Raw genomic sequence first — 19223 nt, forward strand, 5'->3', positions numbered from 1 at the left:
CAATACGTTATTATGTCATTTCAATATGGAAATTAAAATAGCATGCGTTGATGATCAGTACATATTTAATGGGTATATATTTTATTTTATTTTATTTTTTTAATCGATCTAGCCATAAGCCATGAAGCAATATTCAAATGTCTTTTGCCAACAACTAGTTAATTAATTAAAATCGTTACATAAATAATTCTACAGTCAATTCAAATTCTTTTGGTGAGTCGTATTTAACAAAAAAATTAAAGGATCAACATAACGAAAGGTGCTGCATGCATGCTACATTCGTATCAAATTGCATTTTTACCATTTGTTATATTAAGCAATTATTTGCAATAATTGGCAGGCCAATATATCAATACTGTGCTTTTGCTTAAAATGAAAGAAACTTTGTCTTTTCACTCTTTTGGTATAGTGGGGAGAAAAAACAAATGCAAAGAATTTTCTTGGCACATTAGTAGAAGTAGAGAGTTAAGAATCCACAAAAAATAAATGTTACAAGAAATTTAAGATCTGTTTAGTTTCAGAAAATATTTCTTATTTATTTTTAGTATTTTTTTTAAGAATTTGTTTAATAAAATTAAAAACAATGAACATAATAAAATTTTGTTATTTACATTTTTACGGTTTCTTTTAAATCTTAAATACAAAATATAGAAAAAAATACTAATGATTAGAGCATTTTTAATATTAATTTTAAGTTTAATTTTATTTTGGGTCTTACTAAATGATTCATTAGCATTTTTAAGACTATATTAATATATAAATAGTAATTTGAAGCTAAGAATAAAATTTATCATTCTAATATTTCGTTTTAATTAAATTAGAATTTTATATTATATTTAGTTATTTTATTAAAATAGTTATATAAATAATAAAACTTTATTGATTTTCAATGATATTGTCTCTTTAAAGTGGGATTGATTTTATTTTATCTGTTAATTTTAATACAAATTTTAATTTTAAATCAATTTATTTTTTAAAATTATTTTAAATGATTCTCTAAATATACTTCATTGAAATTGGTCTAATTAGGTAAAAATTGATAAGAGTGATATAGTCTTAATCTTTTACTAATAAACTGTCAAATGAAAAAATCTTACCTGAAAGATTTTTATTTCATTCAAGGTTTATAGTAGTGAGTTGGGTCAAAATAGATTTCTCAAACTTCTAATATAGTAATAATTGAGATTTGGATTAAATTCAGACAAAAATAAGATTAAATATTCAATTAGAATTCATTATTGAAGCCCTTTACCTTTAATTCCATAATGAATCAGCAATAACGAGGAGAAAGCCATCTCAAACCCCTGTATAGATCGAGAAAAACTCTTAATAATAATGCATTATATTCCTCCTTGTTTTGTAATGAACAACAAGAAGCGAGAATGCCACCAACTAATCTCATCAATTCCACTTGTAGACCATAGAATATATATAAAATATAAGATAAAAAAATACCACATTTAACTTAAAATTTTAAAATAATAAATTAATAGTGGGTCTCTTATTTTATAAATATTTTATTTTTTTTTATTTTCTTTTATATAGAGCTAATTTCATATACTACTCCTTACACTTGCAACATTAACAATTAATTAATTAAGGACAAGTACAAACTATAAAATGGAACGTTGGATCTCACTTTTGCAGTTTGCTTTTATATATATTAGTATTTTTATCCGTAACAATATTACAGAAATATAAATTTTTTAAATTATGGTCTATTTTATTATGACAGTATAAATGATACATGAGACAAAAAATTTATAAAATCAAATTATTTTTACAAAAAAAATCGTAAATTAATAAAAATCTCTGACTAAAAAGACCAATATATATGTAAAAAAGAAATCAAATAATAAGATTTTTAGTTATTATTTTTATATGAAAAAGTTTAATTTTTATTAATAATTAATTTCAATATTCGTTATCTAAAATTTAAAATAATTTAACATGTATACTTTTACATTTAATTAGGTGTTAATTGTTAAGTCTATTGCACAAATAGAAATAATTAATTTTTATATATACTTGCTATTTAAAAATAATATTTTTTTCTCTATGTATATAAAAATATAATTGGATATTAGTATAAAAAAATTATATTGATAGTTATAAAATTAACTCAAAATTAAATTTTTTAAAACAATTGAATCTTGGTTCTAACTTTTAATTATAATATTAGTATTTTTCAAATTATATGTAATAAATATTTGAAAGAAGAGAAATAAAAATGTAAATTAGAAAGATAGACAGTAAAAATTTAAAACTATATAAAAAACTAAAAAACTATGTATATAATAACAATGATAATATTTTTTATTTAAATTATATTATTTTGTTAATTTTGTTTTCTGTAGAAGAGAAAGATAGAAAAAATAGAGAACGAGAGAAAAGAGAAATAAAGATAAAGATGAAGAATAAGAGTGAGAGTGAGAGTTTGTTAATTTTGGAATGAAATTTTTTATTTTAATTGTAAAAAAATATCGAATCACATATTTTGATTTGTCAAATTACTAATATAAAATATAAATTATATATGACTAAAAATAGTAGAGAGAAATAAAAAATGGAGAGAGATAAATGAGAAAATTTAGGAAAGGAGTTTATTAATTTTGAAAAAAAAAATATTTTCTCTCAATTTTAATAAGAGAGTGTCATGTGAGATGTGACACATTTGATTATTAAAAATTAGATAGTAATATATAATACATAATAAAGGTATATTTCAATTTTAATTTTAATACAATTAAAGAATATCTTGTTGCACATTTTAATTATCAAATTAGTAATTAGTCATCTAATAATGATATATAAAATAGATAGAATGGTTGAAGGAATGGGAGAAATAGAGAAAGGAAGAGGGAGAACGGGAGAATTCTTTAATTTTGGAGGAAAATATTAATTTCAATTGCAACGAGGGAATAATATGTGTCACATTTTGGTTGTAAAATTAGTAAGGAGGAATGAAGAATTCTTTAATTTTGGAGGGAATGATTTAATTTCAATTATAATGAGAGAGTGACATGTGCCATATTTTGATTGTAAAATTAGTAGAGAAGAGAGAGAATTCTTTAATTTTAGAGAAAAAATTTGATTCTAGTTACAATAAAAAATGACATGTGGCATATTTTAATTGTAAAATTAATAAAAATAAAAAAAATTAATTTTGAAAAAAAAAGATTTGATTCTAATTATAATAAAAAATGATATGTGATTTTTTTTTGTTGTAAAATTATGTTTATATATATGCGCGGGTGCATGTGGGAATGAAGGTTCGTGCATGGTTCCTGGGACAGATGCTATGCTACAAATTAATACAAAATTAGTGGGTGAACTTGTTCCCTCAAAAGCAAAATTGTTTTCTGTACTTTTCCAATGCCTGACTCTCATTTTTATATAAATTATGATCCAAGCGATAAGCTGTTGTTTTTATGTTATCATCATCATCATTATTATTATTATCATTTTTAAAATTTTATACAAAATATTTTCCCCAAATTACTTAGGGAAAATTTTTCCCCGAAATCAATTCTTAATTTTTCATTCCATTAGACACATTCCTAAAAGAAAAATACTTACATCATTTTCTCTATGTAGACAATCTCTATTAGCCTTTTTAAAAGAAGAATATGACTCAAACTAATTTATCTAATGAAATTTACTAATTTAATAATTAACATTTGTCGGAAATTTCCCAATTATAGTTCGGGCTAAAATTCTTTGGGCCAAATTTGATTTAGGATATAACCCTGGTTAAAATAATAAACTTCTATTACCAAAAAAAACTTCATACAAATTTTTCATCGTATCAGGTTTTCGTATATTTATACTTAAGCAAATGAGATTTAATTTGTTTAAATATACATTATTTGATTGATTGCTTTCTTTGAAAAAAATTAAGAGTAAAGGATAAATAGATCATTGACCCTTTTTTGTGTGGATATTTTTGTTTTCAAAGATTAGAAAATACATTTATGTTCCTGACTCTTCCAAAACGCGGACAAATTTATTCCTCTGTTGAAGTCATCCAGTTGGACCCGACGAAAAACGCTGACGTGGCTTCCGTGGCACTTGCTTGCCCATTACAGGATGACACGTGGACTGTATCTTCTGAAGAGAGGACGTATTAGTCCCCACCACTAAAACGACGTCATTTCTCTCCCACCCCTCCAAACACACTTTAATCCCATTCTGCATTTTCAACCAATATTCCAGATTCAAGCCAAATCAGATTCAGATTTTCAACCAATCAACAATACTTCACCAAATCCAGAAGCAGCAAATTCAGCACTTCCAGTTTTGGAATTCCAGAATCATCAACAATGCATCCAAAACACACAAACAAAGAATCAATAGAGTAACAAATCGCAGCAACAAAAACGAAATTTCAAGAAAAACGAGAGATAGGAGTCTAAGCAAATTCATATTCAACGACATATTCACCAACAACAGAGCATAAATTCAATTTCACATGCTTAGTTCATAATTCAACCAGTCCAGATTGTGCAATTTATGAAGAACATGTAAGAACTCCTCATAATTCTAGAAAAATTGCTACACTCTCAAATAGAATCAGCAACTTACCAGAAATTGCATATGGAGAAAACCACTCTGGTCGAGGAGGAAGTTGCCATCCAGGGCGGCGGAGGGGTTGAATCTCCTACCGACAGTAAGCGGCGCTGGCGAAGCTGCAGTTCTACATCGAGGCAGTGGTGTCGAGATCGACGCCGTTTCAAAGGAGGAAGGAGAGGACACTGTGCATGATGGAGGCGGCTGGATCCTGAGCGGCGAGGATGGCGTCACGAGTGATTTCACGGGTGTGCTTCACGGCGGTGTTGTCACAACGCGAGGAGCACCAAACGGTCATGCGGAGACAGCGCTGAGTTCCGACTGCAATTCTTGCAGAGGTTGGTTCTGTCGTGCTTCTTTGATTGTGGCCAAGCCACCACTACTGACGGTGGCGATCTTCCCCTGGGAGCGCGAAGATGAGACTAGAACAGAACAGTGGGACACGGTGGTTGTCGAGGATGCGCATGGAGAGGGGAGTAGAGTGTGTTAGGGTAAGCGAAGGAGTGGAGAGGGAGGGCGATGGGGTAAGGAGAGGAGGGGCAGCGTAGGTGGTGGTGAAAGAGGGAGTCAGGAGACAGGAGGTGGTTGGGGTTGGAGGTGATTGAAGAAGGATTAGGGCTCATAAATGTGAAAGATTCGGAATTTGGGTGAAATGATTTCGTTTGGAGTAGGAGTACTAATATGTTCTGTTTTAAAAAGTTACACATTTTGGTGTGAAATGACTAATATGTCATGTTTTAAAAAGTTACATGTCACGTGTGCCCTCGTAACGGCTAAATCAACGTCACGGAAGCCACGTCAGCGTTTTCCGTTGAGTTCAACAGAATCACTTCAGCAGAATGATAAATTTATCCGCGTTTTAAAAAGATTAGAGATATAAATATATTTTTTAATTTTTAAAGATAAAAATATAAAAAAAAAATCAAAAACCTATCTGTCCTTTACTCAAAAATTAAAAATATGATACCACCCCGGTTTACAATGTTAATTAGTTGTTATTTGTTTAATTTTTCAATACAAATAGTATAAGACTCAATATTCTGTAAAATGCACATGACATCGATGATATACACATGTATAAATAAAGAGAAGAGACTATGTGTCTCTATTAAATTTGTTATAAAGAAATTATAAATTAAACCTAATTATATGGAAAAGCAGGAGAGCCCAACAAATAATGGGGATAAAACCAATCACAATAAAGAAATGAAACCCAAAGTTATGATTTGATTTTCGTTTTTACTTTTTAGTACGACCATAATTATTACCAGTAAGTCCTTGACCTTTTATGACAAGACCAATTAATTTTAGACCTTGGTTTTTTTTTTTCAAAAAATGTTACTTTTAGAGGAAAAAAATAGGGTTAAAAATCTTAAAATAAACATTTTTTAATGAGTTGATCGAATCTTCATGTCGGATCAAAAGAAAAATTTTAAAAATATATTTTTATTAAAATTTAAAAATAAAATAATGAATCGTTGATTTAGTCTGTATGCTGTTTAATCTATTATTTTTTTGAATTAATTGAATAAAGCTATTTTAATATGAAATAAGATTAAAAAACAACAATAAATGTACAGTATAATTTTTGTTGAATCATTTTAATATAGAAAAATATTAGATGGTGAATACTTTTGATTTTACTTTACATTTAAATTAATATTAATTATTTATTATTTATTTTTATATTAAAAGTATTTGTCCCGTAATATTTAGAATTTTTTATTTAAATAAATAAAATAAATATAATAATTATCAAAATAAATAATTTAAAAAATATTTATCGATTTACATTCTCAAGTCATATATCGTTTACAGGTAAACGAGATGACAATTCATGGATGCCAGCAATTTATACGCCACCTTTCTGATTTTTTTCGCTTGTGTATCACTAAATTTGCTCAATATCAAACTTTTTAAATTTGACAATATCTCCACACACCGAGTCCAAATCAATATCGGATTTTCACACTCAGTCACTCATTGTTGTTATTTCTCATACGACAATTGAGATAAACAAGCACAACTATGTATGGATTATTACTGGCCATTGATGTCTTGTATTCTAGAGAAATATGAGTCACAAAAAGAATAGAAAAAACTTGTGAAAAATACTAAAAATTACACATCCTTTTATATCTACTGTGATTGTCTTCTATACACATGTATCTCGTTTAATTGTAAACCAGATATGACTTGAAAATACAAATTGGTAAATATTTTTTAAGTTATTTATTTTGGTAATTATTATATTTATTTTATTTATTAAAATAAAAATTTTAATATTTAGCCATGATTAAAGAAAAAATTATAAGATATATAAGTATTTATAAAAATATTTGAAAATTTTTCGTAATTAAAATATTGATATAAATTTAAAAATATAGTAAAGAGAAAAAGAGTAAATAATGGTTTTATAGTAATTGATTGGTAGAAAATAGATGCATCCGGGGCCGGCAATGCCTATGCCCTTTGTTTGTCTCATCCACCTTCTCCTTTTCTATATTATACATACCATTCTTCTTCCTTTCTCACCTCTCTCTCTCTCTCTCTCTTAACTAGCTTCCATGGAAGAAGAGGATACGGATCCATCGCCCCCGGGAACTGCTGGCAGATCGTATGAGTGTGTGTTCTGCAAGAGAGGCTTCACAACTGCACAAGCCTTAGGTGGACACATGAACATTCATAGAAAGGACAAGGCCAATAACAGAACCAAACCTACTACTACTTTTCTTATTCCTTCTTCAACTCAACTTCATCATTCCGATCATCATCTCGGCTTCTATTACTTTTCATCATCAACTTCCACACGGAATAACAACAACAACAACAACAATATCTATGAGGTTCATTCTGATTGTTCTTCTTCCAATCAAGGTTATTTTCCTCCACCCAAGGAGAGAAACTTGAGTTTTTGCAATAATAATAATAATCCATCATCATCATCATGTGTTGCTCAAGTTAAAGACAAGGTACAAGATAACAGTGATGAAGGTGGCGGCCTTGATTTAGAGCTCAGACTTGGTCATCATCATCCTTAATTAATTAATAACTAGCATGCATATTATAAAGCCTAATTTTGATTAGCCTACATATATTATTGTTATGTCATACATAGCTTGAAGCTTCTTCAATGGAGAAATAATGATGGCTTAACTGCTCTGGATCCATCCATTTTCTGATGCTGAGAAATAAGGCAGGTACTCCTGAACTTACCTTTTTATCCACAAAAATTGTGTAGCCACATCATATTCTAGGGTTTCTATGCTTATATATACTAGAAGCTCCTAATTCATATATATTATGTGAATTAATTAATTATTGTAATTTTTTTCTAAATAAATCTATATATTACATATGCATATACTTCCAAGAAGTGTGTCAATAGAATATGAAGGTCCTGTATGTATATATGTCGTTTAATTTAATTTAATTTCTCAATTGCTATACCTGCTTTACATTGCTTTAAGGTAATTATACAAAATGATAACGTAACTGCTCCGGGAGGATAAGCATGATTAATTATTGTTGTAGTTGCAATTATGCAATATACACAATTCGATCAGTAATGTTAGTTCCATGGATTGATGTAAAAATAATAATGGTAATTGTAATTTCATGAATACGATTGCATATCAGGTTGCATGTGAAGTTAATTTTCTTATTACGTGGTACAGAAGCATTAAACAAAATGATTTGTCTTCATTAGCATTTTACCTACTTTTCTCATACACACTGGTGTAAATTTACGGCAAAATGTACGTGTAATAAGTAATCTTTGTTATTTTATGACATGATTAAACATCTCTTTCAAGGTGGAGGTTGTTGAATCTTGAGTACAGATGCATATAAAAAAATATCCTAATACACTCTTTTATATATTAAGAGTAGAATATGCAGCTTTTTAGGCTCCTGCCTCATTCTAAATTTAATTTTTATATAATAAAAAGATGATAAATACAAGATCAAGCTCTATATAGATCAACTTTCTCGAAAGCTTAATTAATAAAATGAATAAATTAAAGAGTATACATAGTTGTATATTCTTTCAGTATTCTTATCTCTAGAAAAACATTTTTGCTTGTGCTTTTTCTTTAAGGTGTACGGGTAATAAGGTGATAGAGTTCGGTACAATAATCAAATTAAAATATCTTGAATGCTTGGTGGATATGCATGAAAGGCAGTAGATAAATGATAGTATATGAATTCTACTTAATGGGTTTATTCGTCACCAATAATAAGATTAACAAAAATGAGTTTAATTTTTAGAAAAATTACAGTAACAACGTTTTTTTAATGACATAAACTATAGGTTAAAAAACGAAACTTACTTTTAATTTTAAAAATTAAATTTTAAATTAATTAAGCTTAATCATAATTTTAATTTTTTTTTATTTTTGTCGCAATCGCTCTCTCGCAATTATGTGCCACCGCCGCTGTATTGCGACCCGGTTTCCCTCGCAGTTGTTGTCTCGTTATTTATTTTTTATCAACTAAGTCAGATATTCATTTTATAATGTAAGTAGATGGTTCTTTTCATTTTAAAGTGGATGTTTATTTGGGTATACCATTGGTATTTTACTTGATTTGCTTGATTTTGTATGTACATGCTTCGCAGGATGTTTGTTTTACTATGTATACAGATGGTTATTTCCATTAAGATGTAGATGTTTATTTGAGTCATACCATTTGGGTGAACAAAGATGATCGAGGACGAAGTAGAGACGCGTCGCATCGTCGCGGTGCGGCTGTACGAAGGGCAGTAGGGCGGTGCGGCTGTGCGCGATGCAGTAGGGTGATGGGCGACTTTCTCACTCGTCGAGAACGCACGACTGTTGTGAACAGAGGCACGGTGCTGCTATGAGAGCAGGAGCGGAGGTAGCGACGACACTTCGCGGGCTTCAGGGGAGATGAAGATGCGATTGTGCGGCGTGGAGGAAAGGCAGCGGTCTCTGGGCAAGGTGGCGACAACGGCGCACCACAACTTCTTGACCAGCGACGGTGGACAACGTTTCAGAAGAGGTAGTGGTGGGAGGCTGCGGTGAAAATAGGTAATGAAAAAGGCGAGTTGGGATGTTTTTTAATAGTTATTTGGCTTGGGAGTACAGTCTATTGTTCACGTTATTCACACTGTTTGTTGTCTATCTAGCAGAATTATAATTTTTATGAATTGACAGTGTAAAATATTTTACATAGTCGTATAATTATAACTATTTTTTTATAGCTATTCACGCAGTCAATGTAAAAAATAATTATTTTTACTAATATAACATTACATAATTAAATACACGTCTAAAACGATTTTATACTGACAGTATATCAAAATTAAATTCTAACAAAATATGTTAAAAGTTATCGCACTAAATTTTAACATAGATAAAGTTCTTTAGTAGTGAATACATCTAACTATCTAAGTAATAAGTATAAAATGTTGCTAGACTTGTGTTAGGTTTTATTTTATTTTATTTTTTTGGTAAAACACTTATATAAACCAAATCAAACCAAACCATTGCTAATATTACATAAATCATCCAAATCAAATAATATTACATAGATATGTCTAATCATATTTTTATATAAATTTAATTAAACTAATTCAAATTACACAATATAGTAGTAAATCGAAACACATGGATTTGAATTACATGGGAACATTATTTTAAGTATAAATCGAATTGGTTAAATTCGAATTATACATTATAATACTAAATCGAATCAATGTGATTTATTCCTTGTAACATATTATTGGCATTTACTACTTTTAAAGATTAGGAGTCTGGATGAAGTTTAAAGATCCCACAAGCAAATGCTTAGAGGTCGAAAAGAATATTTATTTTTAATTTTTTTTTGTCAAATTACATTAAGAAACTCTCGAACTCCAGACCTCTCATTCGAGAGAAGAGGCATGTTTGGATTATAGCTCATTTTGTGATTTTGGTCGCTGCCTAAACCTTTTTTACCTCTCTTTCACTGTTTCTGAATCCCTTTCTCTTTTCTCTGTTTATTCTTCTTTTCAAAGACAAAAGCGTTTAGGTGTATCAGATATAGTATTTTTGGTTTGGATTGAAGATTTTTTTTTTTGCCTAAAACGGTATTGAAAGAATAAGTATGATGGTGATTTGATATATATGGTAAAAAAAATGATCACGACAAAAAAAAGAGGACTTCTCACTTTTCTTTTTCTTTGTATCTAATATCTATATGTCAAAAAAGAGCTGAAGACAATTTTGTTTGTTTCTGATTCAAATTGTGTCTTTTTTATTCCAACTCTCCGAATTTTTGTCACGGAACGAAACTCAAATGGAGTCTTAAGATTCATTGCCTCAACAAAAACTATCATCAATTTCAAACGGCTTACCGGGGTAGAACAATGCCAATTATTGGAAATTTGGAATAACGCCCAACCCGCTGCTTCCAAGTCCAAAAAAAAAATTACCCGCTGCTTTAATTCATATCGTGAAGAAGTATATTTAAATCAAGGTGAATGGGTACACCCCTAAACCGGACATGTACATAAGTACATAACTAATCGGGTTCAATGCCTGTTTAAACTTAAAAAGCTTTATACATGATAGAATATCTTACAGGGCGCAGCATTAATTACAGTGATAAGAGTTACCTCCTTTCGGGTCTAACCAAGTTGACAATTGAATGAAATATCAGTTACCTAGTTAGGTAATACACTATAAGAAAAAGCACAACAAATGATGCTACAAGTGTAAACATTCTCCGGATCCGAACAAAGGAAACAACTCCACCTACCCCATCCATTATCTTATCTTTATCCCCAAGACCCCAACAAAAATGAAAACAAGCAGAGCAGAAATAATAGAAAGGAAAGAATAAAATTAATAATAATTAAAAAAAAAAAGACGCTCTCCAAAGGGGACTACAATTACTTGTTCAACATACCATTTTAAATTTGTCCATAGTGCCTGAAAGGATTCCCCTTGATGAATCCATATCATTCCCCTAAAATCAGTGCCACAAGATTACTAAAACATCAGAAAAGACCAAATAATTTCAATAGTTTCCGCAAACATACCATACGATCCAGCATGCGATTATGACTATCCACCTCCTCCTGTATATCGCCTGATAACTGTTACAATCACACCAATTGGAAAAAAAGGGAGCTATTTTAGACCATTGTGAAAACCTGCTATTTAAATATGTATGAAATAAAATTCTAATTTCCACATATTTTAAAACTCAAGAACCACCAGTAGTAACATCATTAAGGAATCAGAAATTATAAGCACCGGCAATCAGTGAAGATGGCGTCCAAGAATAGAAAACTAAAATCGCAAAAAAAAAGGAGCATTTTTATTTCTTAATATTCAAAATTTCTAATTTCAAATTCCAGAAGATTGCAGTTTGTGTAGTACAAACTATATTCAACAAGCAAAAGATATAACAAAAATTTTAAAAGAAAATTATCAAACTAGAAATGTGTAGGGCATGTTGCTAGCAATAATAAACTTACCCTTTTCAGGAGATTGACTCTATCTTGCAATCCATCCATTGCTTGCTCATTATCATGCTCATCAATTTCATGGGAAGAAGAGTAGAGAGATTGAGCTCTGATGCCCCCCTCCTCAATGCCATCAAAAAGCGCAACTCTGTTGTTCCGATTGTCTCTGGAAAAAAAAATGTAAAATCCCAAAATGGTCAAGCAACACGCACAAGCAAGATAAATTTTCCTATCTAAACATTCGAATAGTTTTAAACTGAAGAAATCAGACAAGAGACATTTCCATATTCCAAAATAGTCATGCAACACACACACAAACAAGATGCATTTGCCTTCCTAAATATTTGAACAGTTTTATAATAGCCAGAAATCAGACATGAGAGATTATAAAGTATCATAACAATTATATAATGTCTCAGGCATCAGCATTTGTAACATCTGAACTCTGCCGGAAAAGATACAAACACCTAAGTATTTCTAAAACCTAAATAATCTGAACTCAGTAGAGAAGAGTAGAAACAGTAGCTATGCCTACATAAAGTGTAATCCTTATGTACTATTATCCTTGACTTTTTATACTTTCATTCAAGTGGCCATAATGTACTGTAATATCAGTAAAATAAAACAGTTTAGCTTCTAATTTTACAAATAGAGACGGTGAAAAAATGTTATACAATGATGGTAGACCAAAATTAAGATATTCAAAATATTAGTCTTATAACCAGAAGCTAAATAAATAAGCAATATGACATATCTAGCACAGCTTCACTATATGATAAAACACGGTAATAAAGGAACTATTTAGAGTGTGACTGCATTATGGTGCTACAAATATAAAAGCAAAGGCATAATTATCAGCCTAAGTAACCATATGTTACTTGACTTACCGACCAGTACAGATTACAGAAGAATTGATAGTGCAGTGGAAACTCAAATAAACTGCATGTCATGTTGCGTACACTGGAAAAGCCAATAGCCCAATACCTAGAGGAGATAAGAGGCATACAGCATAACTCAAAATGAGGAGAAGAGATCATACACTACATTGGTCCTCCTTGTCATGTTGCATAGTATAGAAGTTAGATCCACCTTGTCTTCCATAAGTGGCAGAATCAAATCCGGAAGCATGTTCGTTTCCAAACAGCTGCTTAACTTCTCTACCAGTTTCATTGAAATTATTCCATGGTCGTATGGCACGAGCATCATTATTGATTTAGTTTATTAATTAATTTTGCGACATTTTCAGCACAAGTCATGTGCATAATGCCTTAATGCGAACAGTTAATAAGTTAGTAACAACTGCTTTTTTAAGAAAAAAGGAATTTTAACTAAATTTTATGTTAATGTAATTTGGAATCTCATACTCAACCTAATTTTTTGAGTTACACTCAAACTAAGGTTTGAGATCAATAAATCAAAACAGGATCTCCTCCAGACACCACAGCTGACAGCTCATATCTGTTACAGATAACTCGCCATCATTCAAAATTCAGATAAAAGGTATTCTAGTTGGACGACGCAAGGGCCCGTGAATTGCGCAATCTGGAAACACTAAAAGCATCGAGTCTCTAATCTATAACAGAGCACTGAGACTCTGAGAGCAGTTCCCCTACTTCTTCGGTCCGCACAATTTCACCTCTATCAAGCAAATACGATTTCGAAATCACTCCAGAAATGAAACGAAATCACAGCTTTAAAGCTGCTATTCGCAGATCAATGATCGCAATCATATCTATACCAGATAACGAAATACAGATCTCCAAAAACGACGCCGAATCAACGGATCTGAAGTGTGCCACGAAGCAAACAAGTACAGAGGTACTGCTCTAGCCTAGCATAAATGAAATTCAGTAATACTAAAAGTCTGAAACACAAGATCTAAACACTAACCGTCGAGGATTCATGGCTCACGAGATCGCAGATTCGTCGGCGAGTACTCGATCGTCCAATCTGCGTTCCCAGAAACAAAATCATCGCAATTAATCCACCGAAAAAATCCTCACGATATAGCTAGTACATAAGAAAGAAAAAATCGGAGGGTGCAAATAAACAGAAGCAACGAGGAAATTGGTGAATTGAGTAGAGGAACAACCTTGGTGTGTAGCTGAGTAGATGGATGAACGCAACAAGGAACCGAATAAGCAATAGAGGTTTGTTTTATAAAGGATTATTGCAATATAGTTTTATCAAATTTGGAATTTCGTGTCTATATTTTTTTAATAGAATTTTATATTATTTTTAGTTTTATAATTAAGTTATTTTAATAAAAATATTAAAATTAATAAAATATTTTTTTAAATAATATATAATTAAAATTTTAATTTTTAATTATATATTTTTAATTTATAATAAAAACTATTTTGTTAATTTTACTAGCCTCGTACTTCAAATTCTGAATTATTAATTTATAATTTAGTGGTTCAACTAAAATAATTGAATCATAATAAAATAATATATAAAACTATAAATAAATATAGAGTAAAGCTAAGGAACCAAAAGCATATCAGCCAAAATTCAGTCGAATATTGTTGGATGAATTCAAAATTTTTATGAGTTAATATATATGGATGTTTCTTCTACTAAGTATTAGAATGTTTCTTTTTCATATTAAACGGATGTTCATTTATATATTTTTCGAATTTGTGATTGTTAGAAGTGGATAGATTAATGTGAGTTTATAGGTTTTAATTAGGTTTACTTAATCAATTTAAAATTTTTTAAATTTTGAATTTAAAAAATTTAAAATTAATTAATTAATAATATAAATTAATGTAGTTTTATTTAGTTTTTGGCTGATAAGCTTTTGGTTCCTTATACTTTTCCATAAATATACAAAATATAAATATATTTTAGTACAAATCTTAAAATTCCACAAACTAAAAGTATAACACTAAACAGTTTTATAATCTCATATAAATACAACACAAAAATTAAATCGAAACAAAAAAAAAGTCAAATATCAAAGATTAAATCAATATTTATATACGTATAAAATCTATAATATTATATATTACAAAATAATAAAAAATAAGCAAAAAAAATTATTAGTTTAGTTGCATCTTAGTTCTTAGTTTTTTCCTTTTTATTTGAAAAATGTGTATAGTATATGTTTTATTGTTTAATATATATTTACTTTAAATTAAATTTATTATATTAATATCTTAAGAATATGTATAATTATCATGAATACAAATTATGTGCTAATTAAACTTAATATAAATTCCTTTTTTTATAAAATAACGAGGATAAAATAAACATTTTAATAGGCTTGTAAATTGTATGTTTTGTCTATGTCTCAATTATAAGTCAAAATATAAAAATAATATTTTTTATTTATATATTTTTTTATGTATTTGTGTCTATATCTTGATAATTGTGAGATAAATACTCAAATACAACCTCCATTTTATAGAAAATGATTGCCTGTTGTATAGTTAAAATAAGATTTTAGTTATATCTATAAATTATATTTGTTTGATATAAATAGTTTAACTCCTACTTTACAATATTATGTTAGTGTAATAATAAGAAGTAACTATTGTATTTTTTTTTGTAACTTAAATAAATTAAACAAAAAAATCTTTGTTATGTATTTGTATTTTTTCTAATCAAACGAAAGTCAATACGCCAATTTCAATGCATGATATTTTTTATTTTGAGCACCAACGGATCCATAAATCTAAAACCATCTTGGTAATTAGTAACAGGATTAAACGCTTCAACATAATCCGTCTCACAAATAGCATATCGTTGATCCACATCTAAACTAAGATATATTTTCTCCAAATAGTAAACAATTTCTTTTAAAGAATATTATTACTCCCAATTATTCTCATACACACTCTTTTTGCCAATTCCCATTACAATGACAAATTTGCTTTCAAAAAATTTAAAAATTTAACAAAAATGTCCAAACATTAATTAATCACGTCTCTGTTATTTGAAAATACTTACATCGCTAAAAAAATTGATAACTTAGCACCAAATCATCACCTTTTACCTCCACGTCTTCCTCTACTTCACCACTATCATACTCACCACCACTACTAATCTTGCCTTAATGTATTCAACATTTTTTTTGTGTCTAAACATGAAAAGAAACAAAACAAACACTATTTTATATCTGAGTGGATGATTTGCTAAAAATCAACACAAGGTTCAGACCAAATGACATGATTATAGTTACTCTTAGCACCATATCTAGTCATCCAATCCGCAGCTTTATTTGTTTCTCGAGACACCCACTCAACGTGAACAAGCCAAGGATGAGATAATTTATTTTCTTTTTTTTCTCTTTTTTTTTATTTTTCTTCTTCACCATTACCATTAACTCTATCATAAAAAATGATAAGATTTTCTCAAAAAATAATTTATCATCTCAACAAATTCATCCATCATCAAATAATTTAAAAAAATAGCATTAAAAAATATCCATTAAAAAATTAGAAAAAGAGAAACAAAAATAGAGAAAGAAAAAAAGAGGAGGAAGAAGGAAGAGAGCAATGATAAAGAAAAATGATGTTGTCGTCGCTACTGTTAGGTTTCATCTTTCGCCTCAAATTCACGTTTTAGATCCATGTCTAACTCATATCAAGCTATGACCCCTCTTCCTAGCACCATATAAAATAGGTTTAGTAACATAAGCACGCATCACGCGGTGCAAAGTGAAAGAAAAAATAAGAATAAGAGAATTGAGATGGAAGGAGGAAGAGTGAAAAAGAGAGACAAAGTCTTAGACCTCCTCCTCCACTTATACAAGTCGAACTTTTTTCTTGGTTATCTAAATAGATTGAAGAAGAAGAAGATTAATAAAATTAATAGAGATAACAAGAGGAAGAACGACCATAACTACGTCATAGAGAAAGGATATGACGCTAGTGCCGCCAAGGAAGAAAAGGATGGCAGCAATAGAGAGCCTGTAGTAAAGATATGGAAAATGGAGAAAGGTGGCAGAAGGGGTAGAAAAAAAATAGAGTAAGATTTTTACATAATCAATAATGTCATGTAATTATGAGGTTAATCAAGTATACATTTTTTGTTAATGAAGACCTAATCAATTAATGTTTGAACTTTTTTGTTAAACTTTTAAATTTTTTAGGAACTAATTTATTTTTCACATGTTTTAGAATCTTTTTTTTGTCATCGTTCAAATAATTCAAATACCAAATTAGTAATTATTTTTAATAATAATTATTTTAAATTTAGTAAAAATAATAAATATATTATACTAAAACTAAAAAAAAGTCATAAATTTAACTTTTGGAGTTAACAAATTATTTCTTTTATAAATTGTATTTAATACAAAATAATTTCAAAAAAATTGTATACCAACTCTGTTTTATATTCTTATTATACAATAATAGAACAAGTGAACAATTATGCGATATATAGTATGTATATAAAAAATCATCAAATCAGTTATCAATATATAATATATGTTAAAATATAAAATACGCATTAAAAATGAGTTAAACAAGACATACACAAACAATTTATTTAGTGATTGACATTTGATATATACATAGCATCTTTTTATAAAAATTTAATTTTAATATTTTAACAGTATAAAATATTTTACATAATTATTCAATCATATCTATTTTTGTAAATAACCATTCACTTAATAAATGTTAAGGGTTGTGATTTGTATAATTAGATGCACTATTTTATAGCATCAAAATTAAATTCTTTTTAAATTAAAATATATATAAATTGAATATGTTAAGAGTCACTTTACAAAAAAAATTATCAAAATCGTTTTTAAAAGGTCACTTGTTCGGTAAATTAGTCTATAAAAGATTTTTTTTAATCAAATTTGTCCTTTAAAAATCTTAAATTAGTCATATTAGTCTTTTGTCACTTTGTTGATGGAGTCAAAATTTGCTAATGTGACACATTAAGTGACACTCTAACACACACTTAGGAGTCTTAATTGACTATTAACATAATAAGTTTATGAAATTAGATCAAATCAAAACCTAATTGTGGAGAGAACTTGAAGGATTGAAATCCCTCAAATTGAAGTTGATTTTATCTGTTGTAAACTAATCATGTTAATAGTCAATTAATATTTCTAGGTGTATATTAGGTGTCACTTAACATGTCACATTAGTAAATTTGGACACCATCAACAAACAAAGTGACGGAAGGACAAACATGACTAATTTAAAATCTTTAAAGGATGAATTTGATAAAAAAAATTCAGAGACCAATTTGGAGAATGAGTGATTTTTCAGGAACTATTTTGACCATTTACTCGGAACCATTATTGCATGGTCATCACAGGGCAAGTGAATCTCACCCTTTCTACCAAACCCTACCAACCAGATGACTTGTGACCCAAGGAGGTCCACCCCAGACAGCCACAAAAACCCCTGGGCTGGCTGGGAAGCCTTAGACATTGATTCCAAAGGCTGTCAATTCGAAGTCATGGAAGTCGAATACGGTTACATGAGCGTGACTACAGTTATGGAAATCCCTTCACAGTTGGTTATGATAAGGAAACCATTGTTACATGGTCATTCCTGGGCAAATGGATCCCACCCTTCTAACATGATCCAATGCACCAACGACTTAACCAGGTTCATTATTTGGAGCGCATGCACCTGCATGTGAAAACAAACAAATATATCAAACTTGTAAATGGAAAGTACCAACAGACATAGGCACAATAGTCATGTATATATATATATATTAATTGTAGAATTTTATGCTTTTATTACTTTGATTCATTTAGTATATATAAATATTCCTTATATATTGTACCTTTGATCAGACTGAATATACACGAAACACTTTCTTTAATTTAGTCTCTTGTTTCTAACATGGTATCAAGAACATACGTTTTTTTTTCAATGAACATTTGTTCATAGCCCTTTGTTTTTCTTCTTCCGGCAGTGTTCTTTGGCTTCAATTTTCGATCCTTTCTCGACGCTTTGGTTCGTCGCCGGCAACCACGGCACGCGCCGTCTGAAGGTCGTCGTCCGTTTTGCTTCTTTTCCTTTTTCCAGACGCTTCCAGGACCGTCCGATCTCCACATCCACACCCAGGATTGACCCACGTGTCGTGAAGCCACGCCCCCAGCATCAGCGCCCACCCAGCATCGTTTGATCTTCAGCAACATCCACCGGTCCAGCGAGCGCCACGTGTCGCGGAATCAGCGTCTCTAGCAACTCGTGCT

The 19223-nt window shown here is 29.6% G+C and overlaps 2 protein-coding genes across 3 annotated transcripts; one reads left to right on the forward strand and one right to left on the reverse strand.

Annotated features, from left to right (window-relative positions):
- Window positions 1-7110: 7110 nt before the first annotated feature.
- LOC107493129 (zinc finger protein 11-like) lies at window positions 7111-7920 on the forward strand. The gene has a single exon (XM_016114206.3). It carries the CDS (start codon window positions 7137-7139, stop codon window positions 7608-7610), a length of 474 nt encoding a protein of 157 aa, XP_015969692.1. The 5' UTR covers window positions 7111-7136; the 3' UTR covers window positions 7611-7920.
- A 3386-nt stretch (window positions 7921-11306) lies between these two features.
- LOC107493130 (bet1-like SNARE 1-1) lies at window positions 11307-14205 on the reverse strand. Of its 2 annotated transcripts, XM_016114210.3 has the most exons (5): window positions 14136-14205; window positions 13934-13993; window positions 12056-12209; window positions 11615-11671; window positions 11316-11541 (listed from the first exon to the last, which is right to left on the reverse strand). In XM_016114210.3, exons 2-5 carry the CDS (start codon window positions 13945-13947, stop codon window positions 11473-11475), a joined length of 294 nt encoding a protein of 97 aa, XP_015969696.1. In that variant the 5' UTR covers window positions 13948-13993; window positions 14136-14205; the 3' UTR covers window positions 11316-11472. The 2 variants fall into 2 exon arrangements, with proteins under 2 accessions (XP_015969693.1, XP_015969696.1); XM_016114207.3 differs by lacking the exons at window positions 13934-13993; window positions 14136-14205 and adding an exon at window positions 13083-13926 and having other exon boundaries at window positions 11307-11541.
- Between the last annotated feature and the right edge of the window lie 5018 nt (window positions 14206-19223).

The sequence above is a fragment of the Arachis duranensis genome, chromosome 6 (assembly GCF_000817695.3).
Source record: "Arachis duranensis cultivar V14167 chromosome 6, aradu.V14167.gnm2.J7QH, whole genome shotgun sequence".
NCBI classification, from domain to species: domain Eukaryota; kingdom Viridiplantae; phylum Streptophyta; class Magnoliopsida; order Fabales; family Fabaceae; genus Arachis; species Arachis duranensis.

Excerpts from the sequence above, each read along its gene's own strand:
- LOC107493130 (XM_016114207.3), bottom strand. The coding sequence starts at position 13,249 with ATGATGCTCGTGCCATACGACCATGGAATAATTTCAATGAAACTGGTA. Across the intron at positions 12,210-13,082 it reads ACAAGGAGGACCAATGTAGT|AGACAATCGGAACAACAGAG; the intron begins GTATGATCTCTT and ends TTTTTTTTCCAG. Across the intron at positions 11,542-11,614 it reads ATCGCATGCTGGATCGTATG|GGGAATGATATGGATTCATC; the intron begins GTATGTTTGCGG and ends CACTGATTTTAG.
- LOC107493129 (XM_016114206.3), top strand. The coding sequence starts at position 7,137 with ATGGAAGAAGAGGATACGGATCCATCGCCCCCGGGAACTGCTGGCAGA.